Source organism: Phascolarctos cinereus, unplaced genomic scaffold (assembly GCF_003287225.1).
Source record: "Phascolarctos cinereus isolate Bilbo 61053 unplaced genomic scaffold, phaCin_HiC Scaffold_1;HRSCAF=81, whole genome shotgun sequence".
NCBI lineage: Eukaryota > Metazoa > Chordata > Mammalia > Diprotodontia > Phascolarctidae > Phascolarctos > Phascolarctos cinereus.
The window spans coordinates 264,350,151-264,367,580 of NW_027555514.1; the positions used below are offsets into that span (position 1 = coordinate 264,350,151).

At 39.9% G+C, this 17,430-nt stretch overlaps 1 protein-coding gene across 5 annotated transcripts in view; it reads left to right on the plus strand.

The window, feature by feature from the left end:
* Positions 1-17,430, plus strand: part of VEZT (vezatin, adherens junctions transmembrane protein) — an 88,079-nt gene that overhangs the window by 25,702 nt on the left and 44,947 nt on the right. For 3 of the 5 annotated variants that reach the window (XM_078146648.1, XM_021006467.2, XM_021006468.2), the window contains exons 2-4: positions 4,569-4,703; positions 10,245-10,331; positions 16,583-16,758. In XM_078146648.1, coding sequence (XP_078002774.1) covers positions 4,692-4,703; positions 10,245-10,331; positions 16,583-16,758 — 275 coding nt within the window. In that variant the 5' untranslated portion in view covers positions 4,569-4,691. The remainder of the gene's footprint in view (positions 1-4,568; positions 4,704-10,244; positions 10,332-16,582; positions 16,759-17,430) is intronic. The other 2 variants (XM_021006469.2, XM_078146642.1) reach the window with 1 other exon arrangement.

Consider the following 17,430-nt stretch of genomic DNA (forward strand, 5'->3'; position numbering starts at 1 on the left):
AATTGGTCCTATTGTTGACCAGTCAGTGAGAGTCAGAGTGTTTAAGGCTTGGTCCTTTAGGCAAAAAAAAGGTTCAGAGGCCAAAATTCACGTTCTTTTGGGCAGAGCATCCTCAGGTAAGGGTATAGTACTCTTATGTCAGAGCTGCAGCTTGTGCAGGCATCTTATGACCCTCTGGCCTCTTGCTGCATGCCCAAGGATTTTGATTTCACATGGCTTTCGAAAAATGTGGAGGAAATCCTTTGGAGTCGCTGCAGGCCTACTCTGCATGGAGAGAGAAAAGAAAAGGCTGTGTTGCCCAGCTGGCAGCTCCTCTTTCCATTCACAGAGGTGGTTGTTTGTCCTTGTTCATCAGGAAGGTGATGACATGCAAGTGAATTCTTGAGGCCATAATTGAAGGCCCTCTACAATCTGGCTGCAGCCCACCCCTCCCTTGCATACTTCTTTGTTTCATACACTTTTTTTTTTTTAAGGCACTTGGGGTTAAGTGACTTGCCCAGGGTCACAGAGCCAGTAAGTGTCAAGTGTTTGGTCTGAGGCTGGATTTGAACTCAGGTCCTCCTGACTCCAGGGCCAGAGCTCTATCTACTGCACCACCTAGCTGCCCCTTGTTTCATACATTCTTCCAATCTGATCACTTTGTTCTAATCTCATCCTATCCTTTCCTATCTGTGTTCCTTTGTGTTTATTGCTCTCCTTCTGGTCTGTCAGCATTTATTAAGTCACTGGAGATACTGAAAGAAGCAAAAGCCAGTCCCTGCCCTCAGGGAGTTCACGATCTAATGAATCTAGAAGTAGACCATCTCTGCCCACTCAAATACTTCTTCAAGCCCCAATTTCTACAGGATCTAACTTGATTCCACCACCCTCTTAATCCTCCCATACAAGCAGTTCCACCTGCCTTGAGTCTCTCAGATTGCTTTTAGGCATTTGATCATTTTCTAATTTGTATCATGGCTTTTTCTTGCATGACCTATTCTCGCTACTGTAGTGTAAGTGCCTCAGAGACAGGAATTGTATTAATTTTCCATCTTTGCCACATAAGCATTTAACAAAATATAACTCATTCATAGGTATTTAATAAATATTTGCTGATTAAAATGTGAACTTTATCCTTGTTTGCTGTAGGAATTAAAGTGTGTAAGTATGAATGTTTGCCATAGAAAATGCACAAAATAGTCACTATCAGCACCCTGGAGCCAGCAATTTGATTTTGCTATTTATATTTAATGTCTTGTGTTCTGAAACTGGGCTGGAAAGGACTTTGTTAGTCAAAAAACTCTATATTGTTCAACCTTTTCCAAAACTCCCAGTAAAACCTTACTATTTGCAGAATTACTATTTTATAAAGTTGGATATATAGCCCTTACTAAATTAGACATCACAAATAAAAAAAAAAATAAAGGCTTATGACTATTAAATGACTGCTCCAAGTGTGCCTTTATATATGTGGTCATAAGTTTAATGTAATTTACATTTTTATACCTCGAATCACTTTTAAATTACTGGAGGCTGTTGATTTTTACAAGAATGCAAATCTCCAATGATATTTCAGAACCATTAGTCATCTCCTGTGAGCAGAGAGCTGTGCTGAGCCCTGGCATTGATAGAACTTTTCAAAGATACACAGTTTGTGCCCTCATGAAGCTTAATCTAGCCAGGGGAAGGAAACAAACACAGCTGTTATGCACAATGTTACCCAAGTCCTAAGAACCCAAGTAAAGTGATAGGTGAGGTTAGGGAGCACAAGGGAGAGTCAGGGCAGGAGCTTTAAAGGAGGGGAATTTAGGAGATGAAAGGGGAGGGGAAGGATGCTGTAGGCACAAGACAAAGCCTGAACAAAGACAAGGAGACAAAAAATGAGTGGTGGGTCTAGAGAGGCATCAAATTTGGCAGCAATCTCATGTGTGAGGAGGGGAATGATGGGAGGTAAGTGAAGTGGTGCTGGTATATGATGGACCATGAAACACCAAGCAGAGAGAAGAGTTTGGACTTAATTCCAGAGGAAATGGAGAACCACTGGAATTTTTTGAACTGATATAGCATAACTAATATCTATGCATAATAAAGATTAGTCTTACCGCAGTAGGAAGGATGGATGGAAGAGGGAAGAGTGGGGAGGAAGCACGTGGGAAGAAGAGAGGAGAGGGACAGATTGGGGAGGTGGCTGGGGAGGAAGGGGACAGGACTTCAGCTACTTAGATAGAAAAAGTAAGGGTCAGGGAAGTGCCACAGTGTTTAAACATTTTCTGTTTATGGTAGACAGTTGGAGGAGTGATTGGGATGGGGGTTGGAGTGGAGGAGATGATCTCTTGTTAGCTAGGGATGGTTTTTAAGTCCTCAAAGAGTAGAACTGCAGATGTTAAAGTTGTTTTGAGAAATGAACATTGGAGTCAAAATATAATTTGGTAGAATTGGAGAAAACCACTTCAGCCAAAAGAAATACAAGAAACTTCATACACAGCATGTGGGAGCTTCTCAGGAAATCCTTGTGGCTCAGTATTCCTGTAAATTTCAGCTGAGAGAAAACATACATAATACCAACGATAGTACCAGAAAATGACAAAAACAACCCATCTGGGTCATGAAGTTGCCAAGTACCTTCAAGTGCACTAAGATTGCCCTGATGGATAAAATAATTTGTTTAGGAAAAAAATAAGCCGTGTCTAACAGGAAATCCAAAATTTTGCAGAAGAAGCACTTTGAGGAAATTACTTTTGCCAAGCCTAGCCAAAAAAAAAAAGGTGACTAAGGTTCCCAACTGAATTTGGAAGCCCAAGAAGTGGCTTCTGATTTAAATGGATCGTCCCGGTTTTATCCTCTAAGAAAGACAACGCTAAAGCAGCACTATCCACTTTCCAAAATTTCCAGGTCAAATTCAGCAGACTAAGTAATAGCCCCACTGTTCTTGGCTTAGACTTACAAAGGAAGGTCCAGTGTGTAGGCAGCAGAGGCGCCAGGATTTCTGTAAGATGTTTTCGCTAATAGTTTTTTCTCTCACAACCTAATTGTACCAGATGCTTTGTACCCCTAAAAGCTACATTCACTATTGTAATCTACCAGGCTTCGTATCTAAGAGAAGTCAGAATGACTCGAATAGGAAAAGATTAGACTGTTAGAATGCTCCACAATGTATGGCTACCGCTGATAAGAGGAGAACCCGTAATGATCAGATGCTGGTCTGATGTGAAATGGAGTTCACCGAGGGAAGCAGTCGGCGGTTTGATCAGGTAGCCTACTTTGGTTTAGTTAGTAGCAGCTCCAGAAATGACTTAACTTTGGACTTAACTAAATCTGAGGGATTTAGTTCCAAAACCAACCCAGTTTCTCTTGTTCCTCAGAATCAGATAAGAAATGAGACTCAGTCATACACACCACAGTCCCCATGGCCTGTCCTAGGCTGGATTCATACAAAATTACCATTTGGAAATAAACTGGATGGGAACTAGTCTAGTTACTACCTCATTCCATGCTCCCAAATGAAGTTGATGCAGAGAGTGCAGAGCAGATGCCATGGCGGGTGTTAGAGAGTATTTGTGACACCACTATCAAGTCTGAGGTTTAAAGAAGTCCAGAAGCTAAATATGAAATGCTATTTGAAGGAAGGGTATGTCCATATGTCTAGATATATGCTGAAACAATAATATTGAACTCTTCATTTTAATTCCATACGCTTTCATATAAAGTTTTACATTTTCTCAAATGATACTGTAGATTCATACCATATTATACATGTGTATGTCTGTACATACATGCATATGTATGTGTGTATATATATGTATAGTATTCTGTACAACCTTTTTAAACCCAAGAAGATTGATACACATTCTTACCAGATGTGTTCTGTTGGGACCAAAATCTAGGGAGCAAAGGAGCAAAAAAAAGATTGTATCTTTAGGGACCCAAGGCTTTTAAACAGACAAACAAAAAATAGCCTACTCTAACGTGAGAGTTTTCTTTAGGTCTCCAAAATCATTCTTCAATGCAGTGGTTCCTTTTCTGTTCCCCTGCAGCCATAATTTATTAAATTCTGCAGCGTTTTTTTGAAACCAGAGAGTTCTTTATAGAAAAAGGCTTCTCTCTAAAGGGGGAGCTTGGGCATGTGAGAACAAATAACAGAATTTGAATGGAATATGATGACACATTTTTAATGTTCCATAGTTGAAAAGGCAGTCATTTCATTTGATCCTTATAAAGCTTTGGGGCAGGTGGTGCCATTATTACTCTTTCAGTGCTCTTACAGACAGTATCCAAGCTAAGCAGGTATCAGGCCCTGCGTGTGCTCTGAGTCCCCCAACTCTCAGTACACGGAGGGTTCTTTCCACCTGATGTAATGCTGCTTCTTGAGACTGGACCCTACAACTGTTGAATGTTTGCCTTCACTAGAATAAAGCCAATCCTTTTTACTGGCATATCTTCTTTGTTTTAGTTTTCAGTTGATAGGTTTACTTAACTATTTCATCCTTAATCATTTGTTGCCAGCAGCTAGATTGCAGTTTTGATTCTTTTGGAAATAACAAAACTCTTAGAACATACTTTAATTCTGCTTCACTTTTTATCTCTTTCAGAATTCTCCACTTTACCAGTACTTGCAAGATTTGGGCCAGACCGACTTTGAAATATGTTCTTCCGTGTCACCAAAAGCAGAACAATGCACCTCCGAAGAGGGACAGCAAGAGAATTCTACCAAGATGCCATCAAATGTGAGTACCTGCATACTAATAAGACCATTTACTGGAGAATCACCTCATTGGGTTTTTTTAAAAATCTATTCACATTAATAAGTACTTTTTTTTTTATTTCTTCCAGGCCTAAACTGCACTACATCCTGTACCCCCCCCCCGTGAAAAACACCAAAAAAATTTAAAGATTTGATTCTGACTTCATTACTCATTGTTCAGTATAAATTTTTGATATCTAGACTCCCAGATACTGTTACTTCATCAGAACCTAACTCTAAAGTAGTTTATATAAAGTGATGAAATGAGGCTACATATACTTAAATATTGAGCTTTCTTTATAGCCACCCATCAAGGAGATAAGCTAACGTGAGGTCTGGGTTTAAGAGGTAGGCCTGGACTTTGCAATCCATATGCAAGGATGCAAAGCATGATAATAGAGCTGGTGATTGTAGGCAAGCTGTGAATACTCTTCTTTTGTTCCTTTTCCAGCCCTCCTTTGTTACAGGAGTGTAACAGTATTCCAAGGACTGACCTTTGGTTACCTGGAACCAAAGAGATGGTCTTAGATAGGGGTGGGGAACCTGCAGTCTGAAGGCTGCATGTGGCCCTCTAGGCCCTCAAGTGTGGCACTTTGGCTGGATCCAAACTTCTCAGAACTGTGATTGGATTCCATCAAAGGGCTTCACTCGGGGACCCAGAAGGCCACATGTGGCCTTGAGACCATAGGTTCCCCACCCCCGGTCTTAGAGAAGAGAGGTAGAGGAAACCCAGCAAGAAGAATTCTAGCTAATGCTAAAAGTACTACTACGTAGAATTGGACTGTAGAGGGAAGGGCGAACTGCATAATGAACACTGGACGTTTATGTACCTGTGTGGTAAAGAGACTACCACCATCTCATCCCCACCTTTCCCCATCCTCATCATGGTAGGCACTCTGCTGGCAGAGGGCTTTCTGGATGGGACAAAAAAAGCCAAAAAAAAAAAGGATTATGCTGGTGAAGATATCCCAAGACATAGGATTATAACAAGGAGTATTAGAAGGAATATGACATGGACATGTGAGATGAGATGAGTAGTGGGAACACACGGAGCATATTCATGGAACAGTGAATTATCCAGTGTGGTGTGGGACAAAGTGGGAAGGGCAGGTTGGTGTCACATTATGAAGGACCTTGAATTCCAGGCTGAGGTGTTTGTGTTTTGTTTGGTAAGCCATGGGGAGCCATGGAAGGCTTCTTGAGCAGTAGAGCCACATGGTCAGATCTTTATGTGAAGAAGATTGATCTGACAGCAGTGTATAGGCTGTATTGGAGCAGGAAGGTTCTGAGACTCTTGCAGTAACCCAGGCAAGAACTTCATGAGGCTAAAGTTAGGGCAGTCGAGGTAGAAAGCAAAGGGGTCTACATGAGAGAGGTTGCAGAGGCAGGCCTGATGGAACAGGAGAGTAATTGCATGAAAGCAGTGAGAGGAAGGAGAAGGCAAAGATGACCCCAAGATCATAAGCATGAGTGACCAGGAGAAGGGGCCCATTAGTGGTTTGGGTGGAAGGGGGATGATGAGTTTAGCTTTGAATGTGTTGGGATTGAGGTGTTGAAATGGAACTGTAACCCAAAAGCTATTCAGTTGTGTAGACCCAGCAATACCACTACTAGGTCCATATCCCAAAGACATCAGGGAAAGAGTAAGAGGACTCATATGTACAAAAACATTTATTGTAGCTCTCTTTCTGGTAGCAAAGAATGGAAATTAAGGGGATGCCAATCAGTTGGGGAATGGCTGAACAAGTTGTGATATATGATTATAATGGAATACTATTATGATGCAAGAAATTGTGAAGGGCATGGCTTCAGAAAAACCTGAGAAGAATTATATGAACCAATGCAGAGTGAAGTGATCAGAACCAGGGGAACAATTTATACAGTAACAGCAATACTGTGAAAATCATCCTTTCTGAAAGACCTGATAACTGATTCACATGATGACCACCCATAGTTCCAAAGGATTCATGGGAAACATACTACCCACCTCCAGAAAGAGAACTAATGGACTCAGAATGCAGATTGAAGCACATTGTCTTCTGTTTATTTCTTTTTCTTGCTTTTTTTAGGTGGAGAAAGTAGGGAATATGGCTAATGAGGAAATGTGTTTGTATGACTATTTGTATTTGCAGTGGGTTCTTTTTTTCTTGCCTCCTCAGTGGAGCAAGGAAGAAGAGAATTTGGAAATCAAAATAAAAGTGAATTAAAAAATTTTTTATAATTTATTTATTTTTAGTTTTCAACATTCACTTCCATAAGATTTTGAGTTTTAAATTTTCTTCCTCTATCTCTCTCCTCCCCCCTCGCCGAGCCAGCATGCAATCTGATATAGGCTCTACTTATACATTCATATTAAGCTTATTTTCACATTAGCATGATGTAAATAAGAATTAGAACTAATGGAAAGAACCACAAGATAGAAAAAACAAAACATAACAACAAAAGAAAAGGAGATCAAATGAGTATGCTTGCATTGCTGAGAAGAGCTAAGTCTATGAGAAAAGCTAAGTCTATCAAAGTCAGTGACCATGCAGTGTGACTGTTACTGTGGACAGTGTTTTCCTGGTTTTGCCCATTTCACTTACCATCAGATCATATAAGTCATTCTGGGTTTTGCTGAAGTCCACCTGCTCATCATTTCTTATAGCACAATAGTATTCCATTACCTTCATATACCACAACTTGTTCATCCATTCCCCAATTGATAGGAATCCCCTCGATTTCCAGTTGTTGGCCACCAAAAAAGAGGTGCTATAAATATTTTTGTGCATGTGCGTCCTTTTCCATTTTTGGTGATCTCTTTGGGATACAGATCTAGAAGTAGTATTGCTGGGTCAAAGGGTATGCAAAGTTTTGTAGCCCTTTGGGCATGGTTCCAAGTTGTTCTCCAGAATGGTTGATCGGTTCACAACTCCACCAACAATGCATTAATGTTCCAGTTTTCCCACATTTTCTCTGACATTTATCATTTTCCTGTTTTGTCGTGTTAGCCAATCTAACAGGGGTGATGTGGTACCTCAGAGTTGTCTTGATTTGCATTTCTCTAATCGATAGTGATTTAGAGCATTTTTTCATATGACTATAGATGGCTTTAATTTCTTCCTCTGAAAACTGACTGTTCATATCCTTTGACCATTTATCATTTGGGGAATGACTTGTATTCTTATAAATTTGATTCCGTTCTCTATGTATTTTAGAAATGAGACCTTTATCAGAGACACTGGCTATAAAAATTATTTCCCAGCTTTCTGCTTCCCTTCTAATCTTGGTTGCATTGGCTTTGTGCAAAAACTTTTCAATTTAATGTAATCAGAGTCATCCATTTTGCATTTCTCATAATGTTCTCTATCTCGTTTGGTCATAAATTCTTCCCTTCTCTATAGATCTGATAAGTAAACTATTCCTTGATCTCCTAGTTTGCTTGTAGTATCAATCTTTATATCTAAATCATGCACCCATTTTGACTTTATCTTGGTATAGGGTGTAAAGTGAAGAAATTAAAGCTATCTATAGTTATAGGAAAAAATGCTCTAAATCACTATTGATTAGAGAAATGCAAATCAAAACAACTCTACCACATCACACCTATCAGATTGGCTAACGTGACAAAACAGGAAAATGATTAGTGTTAGAGAAGTAGTTTCTGCTATCCTATTTTCCAGTTTTCCCTCAGTTTTTGTTAACTATTGAGTTCTTATCCCAGAAGCTGAAGTCTTTGAATTCATCAAATAGTTGATTACTATAGGTAATGACTGAAAAAAATTTTTTAAAGACATTGAGGTACTGGCAGGAGGAGAGAGATCCCAGAGATGTAAAACTGAGAAGTGATAGAACTATGCAGGTAGATACAGCTACTAAGAGAAAAAACAGAGCTGTGAGGAATATCTACTTTATAGGGTTGAAAAAACAAAAGAACTATCAGAGGCTGGCAGAGAAACCACTCTGGGATTATTAGCCTTTTTGGGCCATGGGCCCCTTGGGCAGTGAAGCCTGTGAACCCCTTCTCAGAAGAATGTTTTTAAATGTAGAAAATATAAAATACACAGAAATACAAAGGAGACCAATTATATGGGGAAAGTTATCAAAATATTTAAAAATCAGGTTATAAACCCCTGATCTAGGAGAGAAGAAAATTGCCAGTAAAGTACAGTGTTATAGAAGCCCAAGTCATAGTAAGCATCAAAGATAGGCTAGCAAGGATAGTATTAGATTCTTCATACAGTTACTGAGAAGGAGCTTTGGGATTTGAAAGAAGGTTCACCTGCAACCCTGCTAAAAGAATAGAGTCAGCAGAGTGCTACAGAATCCACCTTTCATTAGGTAAAGTATTGGGTGGTAAATGAGATGATGCCATACAAAGATCAGATGATATTTGGCTTCAAAAAGAGAAGAGTAGGGATGAAAGGCAGGACCCATGAGAGCTGTCTCTAGGGCTGTCCTGTAGAAAAGAACTTGGACTTTTTCTGTCTCCTCCCAGAGGGCAAAACTAGGAAATCTCAGAGAGGTGGAAGTGTCAGATTTTGGCTCACATAAAAGAAACTGGCTAACAATTTGGAAGATCCCAGGGAAAAATGGGCTGACTGAGTCACTGGAACTCTTCACACAGAGGCTGGAAGACCACTTGGTAGAGATGCTGTAGAAAGGATTCTTATTCCTGTGAGTTGGAGTAGATTAGAGTTCTAGCCAGACAAGATTCTTGGATTCTGAGAGTAGAGCATTCTTCCAAAAAGTGTGGCAGTGAAGAGAAAAGAAAGAAGGATAACAGGGAGTGAAAGAAAAAAAATAGATGGAATGATAGAGTAAAACCTTGATTAAGTGCAGTGCTTGGGGAATTGCATAGTCTAATGAACTGATATTTTTTCTCTTCAGCTCACCTGATAGATCTTGTTTCATTTCTTTGTAGGTTTTTTTTCTAAAATGCATTGTACTACTTTCCTGACTGTATAAGTATAGAATAGTGTTCAAAATGGAATCTTTGATATACAGAATTTTTAAAATCACTGTTAAAGTCAGTTACTATATAGTGCTATGGATCTAAGGTATTAGCTTTGGGACTTACTGAATACTGACTGTGAGACATACCCTGTAACATTTTTTCTTCTAATCTTTGGTATTTGCTTACTTTACTATTAGCCTCCTTTTTAATTTAAAAAAAAACAGTTCAGGAATAACAATTCTAGTCATTTGAGCATTTAATTGAAGTTTTACTCCAGTTTAGGTGGAGGTGAATATTTCAGCATCTTTTTGTTCCATATTTTTATTGGTGTGTGTATTCTTTCCACCACTGAAGAATGTTACCTATGTAACTTCCTAGGCAGTCTTCGGAAGTGGTAGCCAGAAAGCTCATCCCGCTGTCATCAGCCTGGGGATGACTGACCCTCAAAGCCTGTCCAGCCTGGACTAACATTGCCCTTGATAGGTTTCAAGAGCTCAACATCTGCCCTCCATGGTGAAGCCTTGGAGTAAAACTTGGCAGAGGGGGGTGCTTAATGTTACTTCTGTGCTCTTTACCTCCTTTCCCCAGGGTATCCTGTTAAACTGGGCTGAAAGCTTCACCAGGTGGACGTCGCTGTTTCAGTGCTGTAGGAATGATGACTTGCTCCACAAATTGGTGAGTTTCTCTCCTTGATTTCTTTTTAGATCCCTTTTCCAAGCTGAATCAATCATGGTCACAGAGTGACATTACTTTTAAGTCACTTTTTACATTATAATTTGGTGTCATGGAAGGAGCCCTGGGCTAGGAATGAGGTTCTGAATTTTCAGAGAGTTAACGGACTCTGGTTGGCTGAAAAATGCCATAGAACTAATCTTCCTAATACTGGATATAGCTCTTGCCAGAGGTCCCTCTAGGTCTTGAAGCCTTACTTTCAACATTGGGCAAATCATTTTATTTCTCTAGGCCTGTTGTCTTAATTATGAAATGAGGAGTTTGGATTCTATGATGTCTGAAATCCCTCGGAGCCTTAACTGCCCGTAATTCTAAAGTGCCAAGCCACACATCAGTACCATCTCCCCTTGCACTTTCTTTTCTTTTCCCTCTCCTTCCCTCTCTCCCAACACCCTAAGGCTCCTGGGAAAAGAAAAAGGTGTTTCTCCCTGGTTCATAAATTCTTTTCAAAAATTAATTTCAATCCAGTGCGATTGATAAGACAGAACATATACATTTCCCAAAGAGTTGCTCCATTTGAGACTCTCCTGGTGTTGGTTATTTGTTCGTCTTTCTGGTCACGGTGTATCTCTTAGACCTGGATGCTTCCGGCTCTTTGCACAAAGAGCCTTTGTACATTTCAGCTCTGTATTTCTGTACTAGTGCAGTTTTCAAAGCATGTTTCTAAATGGCCAAGCACAATCAATTTTCTTCAGCTCTGAAAAAGAAGAATCAGCAAGACTTAGAACCGTGAAGCTGATATCTGTGTGAAGAGCCAGTTTTACAGATGAACGCTTTGGTTTTCTACATACTTAGTTGCAGCTTGTTCACGATTTATGACTAATTGAAGATAGTCTTTCGTGATACCTATTGGCAAGTACATGATAAGGTTCATCCTTCGGGCATGTCATACTGGAAGTATTGTAGAAGGCTCTTATTGATTTAACACACAATCTTTATCTATGAGAAAAGTGGAACTCTAGTTACTTTTCATTAGTGCTAAGCTTGCAGTGGGTGATGCGGACCTCTCTTGGCTTCAGGTCAGCTCTAGGATCGCTTCCATTTCGCCCCCGTTCCCGTTCCTCCACCCTTGCCACTATCGGTCACGGTGTTGCGTGATGTGCTTTGTGATGTAGTCCGTACATTCCTGTCCTCCGAGGTCAAGTGCCTTGAACGTAGTTGGTGCTTATTCACTAAGGAGAGGAATTTGCGATGTGTTATTGATGGTTTGGGTTGATCACATGGTCTAAGTCATGAGCACCTCAAAAACTTCTGGCAGATGTCTCATTAGTGAAGATGAGAGAAATTCTTTTTTGTGAAGTCAGATTTCTTGCCTTTATTGTCTGGTAGTGGTGCCGTTTTTGAAATCCCATGGTATTTCCTTTATAGTCTTTCAAGACAGACCCTGCCTTCTTTCCTGGAAGTATCTGGAGTTGTGCCATGAGTTGTAGAATCATTCTTTTGAAAGATGAAATTTTCTAAGCATCATCTCATGCTAGTTTCTCTTTATGTCTAGATCCAAGATTGTGAAAGATCAATTGAGATGACTTGCCATCTGCATAGAGCATAGGACATGAGTTAGAAGGAACCTCAAAGACCACCTAGTCAAACTTCTTCCTATTACAGTGTACCTGACAAGTGGTCATCCGGTCTTGGCCTGAAGACGTGTAGTGTAGATGAGCCCATGCTCTCCCGTGAAAGTCCAGTCTGCTTTTAGATAGCTCTAATTGACCAACTTTAATTGGTCCTCTAATTAGATAGCTTAAATTGAGTAAAAACTTGCTTTTCACCAACGTCCATTCATCACTCCTAGCTCTGCCCTCTGGGAAGCAAATGTCATCCTTCTTCCGTGTGACTGACTGCCATATGAACACTATGTTCCTTGTTCCTTCACCACAGTCTGATATGGCAAAATCTCAAGACCTTTCAGTACTTTGATACCTTCTTCTGGATGCTCTTTGACTTCTCAGTGTCCTTCCTTAAATTGGGCCTTCAGAACTGTCACCTCCATTTTCCTACCAACTATACCTTTCTTAGTGCAGCCTAAAATCCCATTAGCTTCTTGGACTGCCATGAGTCTCTTTATCCCTCTTCGGTGAGAATAAGCATGTTTTTAGCTCAATGATGCTAGCTGGTCTCCCTATGTTCTACCCTCCTTCCACCCTTCTCTAATCCATCCTGTACCAGCTGACAGACCAGGCTAGGTAGACTGTTCCCATTGTCTACTCTTCCAAGGCCAAACTTCTTGAGCTGGCATAATCTGGTCTCAATCCATCCAGTCACACCTTCCAGGATAGCTAACTTAGCCTTCTTTTCCCTTAAACATGTGTCAGGTGAAAGAGGAAATACTCTCAATTCACTCAAATGTTTATGCTCTTCTTCACACTGCTTCTGAAATTTTCAGCTGTTTTTTAGTTGTGTCTAACTCTTTATAACCCTATTTGGAGTTTTCTTGGCAAAGAAAACTGAAGTTGTTTTCCAGGTCCTTCTCCAGCTCACTTTACAAGTGAGGAAACTGAGGCAAACAGGGTTAAGTGACTTGCCCAGGGTCACCCAGCTAGTAAGTGTCTGAGGCCAGATTTGAATTTGGGAAGATGAGTCTTCCTGACTCTAGGCCCAGCTGTCCTGAAATAGTTATCCCTTTTTTCTCTCCTACTTAAATCTTTCCCACACATACACTGTAAATTTTTTTTATTCTTAACTTCAACACCAAATAAAATAGACATTTTTGTAAATAAAACAGAAAAGGAGATTGTACATGAAACTATAGTTTCTATTACTTACGGCTTGCTATATACATATACACACACATATATATATACGTATATAAAAAATAAATTGAACATAAGTTTCAAAACTGGCCTACTTATCTGTGATTCTTTCTGGCCTTTCATCCCTGCATTTTTTAAAAAAGTGCTTCCGTGATCCTTTTTGCCTTTTTTTTTCCCCACTACCCTATCTCTCTATTCTCTTTCTTCCACTTCCTCTTTCCACTGGGGAAAAAAGAAAGAAAGAAAAAGTCACAGTTACAAATATGCAAAGTCAAGCAAAACAGATCGCTACATTGGCCTTGTCAGAGTCTGCCTTATTTTGCTTCTCTTTCAGGAAATTAGTATGCTTTATTGTCCGTATTCTTTTTTTTTTTTTTTTTTTTTTTGGCAAGGCAGTTGGGGTTAAGTGACTTGCCCAGAGTCATACAGCTAGTAAGCATCAAGTATCTGAGGCCAGATTTGAACTCACACCCTGGCTGGTGCTCTATCCACTATGCCGCCAACTGCCCCTTTGTCCATATTTTTGAATCATGGTTTTACAAAACTACCTTCAAGTCTCAGTTCTTTTGTTAAAATTTTCCTGGAAGCTCCATCTAAAATTGATCTCTCCTCTTCTTGACAGTCTATAGCCCTTACTTTCTGTATAATATGTTTTTGTATTTTATTATATTCACTTCTCTTGTCTTTCATTTTTCTTTGAGAGCAGGGACTAAGTAAAAACCTGACAAACGCAGTAGGCACATGTTATTTTTATTTTCAGTTGAATTACAAGAGGATGCATATAGATTTTTTCAGCCATTTTCCAATTATGCCTAGGGTTCTAAGAGCCCAGGAGGGCCGCTGTGATAGTTTCACAAAGCTTCTTATAAATGATTTCATTTTCCAGGTGATTTGGTTCTACTTTGGAGCCTGTAGCTTCCAAAATTTCATTAGAAATGTGTCCAGCGAGATGATATCAGTCAGTCTTCCCTTCTCTATCACACCTGACTACAATTATCTTAATATTCCTTAGGTTCTGCTTTTGTAATATCAGTGTAATGACATTACATTCTTTGTGCATCCACAGTATTTTGTAGATGGTTTTAAACCTGCTTGGCATGCTAGTTACTTAGGTGTAAGCGACCAGTGTAAGATTTGACATGTGGTATTTTGTCCCGCCCCCATTGTTGTAGTTGTCTGACCCTTTGTGACCCCATGTGGGGCTTTCTTGGCAAAGATACTAGAGTGGTTTGCTACTTCCTTCTCCAGCTGTACAGATGAGGAAACTGAGGCAAAGAGGGTCACACAGCTAGTAAGTGTCTGAGACCAGATGTCAACTCATGAAGGTGAGTCTTTCAGACTCCAAACCTGCTCTGACCACTGTGCCACCTAGTGCTTCAGTTTGAATTGAAAGCCCCCAGACCATTACAAACGTACCTAAGCAAGCTAGGGGATTAGGGAGAAAAAAGGGAGAATTTATCTCAGTAGATGTGTCAAGAAGGAGTTTAGAAATATGATAAATTAATAATTTGATTAGTTAACACTTTTTATTCTGAGAGAGTTTTTACCAGGTTTATTCAAACAGAGCCTGCACCTTGTATGTCAGCCTTACTGAGACAGGCTCCCTCCCTAACCAGTCAAATTCCCCCCTGATTGTTCATGGGAACGCAGGAGGGCAAGAGTGATAGCATTTGCTAGTTTTGTTTAATAATGTATTTGGCTTTGTAGTGCTTATATTTGAAACTAGGCTTACCTCTTCTGGGAATTCAGACCTCTTCAAACCAAGGAATGAAGCCAGTTATAAAGTCCTAATTCATAATTTAACTGGCAACCTACCCAGTTCCAACGTCCTGCCCCACCCAGTGCTTAGCTCTTCGCTGCTGGAGAGAGATGGTATCATCTTCAGACATGAGCCACCCCAGATGCCTGCTTATGTCTCTCCACGTTGAGATAATTTTGTTTTATTTACGTGTTTTTCTTAATGTCTGAATCTAGTTGAGAGAGGATGGGTCGGGGCAGTGTGCTGAAGGAGTCAGCATGAGATAAAGAAGTCAGATAGGGCTAAGTTTTCCACAAGTCCACAAAATGAGAAATTCCATTCTGGGAAACTGAAAAGGAAGATGAGTAACTTTACCTTGAAGTCTCCCTGCTTTCAACAGTATGGGTACTCTGTTCACCAGTACAGATGGCAGCCCCTTCACTTTTCACAAGTCATTTTGACTGAAGTACTTCTATTTATTGGCCTCTTCCTGGGGCTGAGTCCCTCTGGACTTAACCAGGCTGTTCCTCCCCGGACAGACACGCTGTCAAACTCCGCACTACCATCGAGGCCTTTCCAACAGGGTGGGCTTTCAAGCCTTTGGAAACCCATTGTTAGCCCAGGCCATCGGGAGACATGTTGGCGTTCCTTTATGTGCCAAACATACCCAGTTGTAAAAATGTTCTTTCATTATAGAAGGATGACAAGGATGCCTTACCACAGAGCTGACAGCAGTGCTTCTAAGTTTGCATTAAGGCAGGATAGTATAGCAAAAAGACTGTTGTTGCATTTGTAGCAAAGAGACCTGAATTTGAGTTAACTGTGACCACAAGCAGTGACTTAATCTTTCTGTAGCTTCAGTGTCCCTATCTGTAAAGTAGGTAGAGATGCTTGTACCACCTGCCTCAGAGGTCTGTGGTGAGGAAAGCATTTTACCCTCTTTAAATTGACACCTAAATATTACCTGTTTTCCCTTTGTTAAGGGTTCAACCTGTAACCCTTGGAGCAGGGTTTTTTCTTGGTGAAAAACTAAATAGTCTATATATGGAAGCAAACCATAACCTGGATTTGCTGAAAAATTAACTTTGTTATAACTTCAGTCTCTAAGGGCTTTTTTTTTCCTTCATTAAAAATTTTGAATTTTGGTCATACCCTTAACCATAATCAAAGTCAAACTTGAAGATTCATTTCAGCATTAAATTATAGAATTATACAATTATAGAACAAGGACAGGCACTGTAGGTCTTCCTGGTGCATTCTTAGGATGGTACAGTCAAAAGATCACTAGATTTACCTGTGTTCAGCTCTTGGCAAATCATTTAATTGTAGTTTTTCTGTATCACATTACAGAAACATCCTTGACTGAATTTGGTTAAACAGACTTATTCACCTGTGGTTATAGCTGTCAAAGTCTTTTTGAAACAATAATACTTCATGCCAGTTAGCAATATTTTTAGGTTCATCAAGTATCCTGCCAAGTCAGTCTTCCTTGGCTCGTGTTCATAATCAAGTTCGTTTGGTGGTGGTTGTTTTTTTTCAATCACGAAAATGTATTGAAGATATGGTAAACTATGAGGTTTTTTTTTTAATGTTGAATCTTTGGGGAAAATAAGCACTGCCCCCAAATAATTGGGGAAACCTAACACTCAGTTTGAAAATTGCATGTATAAGTGTTAATATCCATCTTCCATTCTCTCTGTCACAAGGATGTGGGATTCCGACTTGACTCCATCCATACCATCCTGCAACAGGAAGTGCTGCTACAAGAGGATGTGGAACTGATTGAGCTCCTCGACCCCAGTATCCTGTCGACAGGGCAGCCTCAGCAACAGGAAGATGGACACCTTCCAACTCTTCGCTCCCTAGCAACTCCTAATATTTGGTACTGTCAAGAAAACACCTATCCTATGCCTGGTTACCTATATGGTACTATCAGAGGAAGCTGTTAGCATATGCTTCTGTGTAAGAGGCATTAAACAAATTAGCTCATTTGCAATAATTTAATTTTTGAGATAACCCACAAAAGTGCCTTTCTAAAGTGAGTAATAAATATATATGTTGAACTGAAGATGATTTCTAAGAAATTGTCTTGATTACATTGCACTCATTGTCCCATGTATTGGTAAGACAGATTTAAGTAGGAGCCATTGAAAGTAAAATGACATACCCATTCACCTGCCTCAGTGTTCCAGTTTTATCTCGCTTTCTCGTATAATCATGGGGGCTTCATAAAGATGCCGATGGCAAATTACATGATTTGTTCATACTGATTAGTCATTCTAACATCATCACCAGTAAGTATCATCTCTCTGCCTTCAGGGAACTACTCAACGGAAACTCAGACTTAAAAAATGTTCTCCAAATTCTCTTTAATCAGCATAGGATTAGGGAACTCTGGCTTTTACAATTTAAACCTGATGATGTAAATGTTACTGGTTTGTTTGGTGACATTTTAGGATCATCATAAAAGTGGCCAATTGTTGGAAGTATTGAGGTTATGGTTAGAGAGGGAGAAATAGGGTATATGTTTATTTGGAATGGTTTTAAGTGTGAC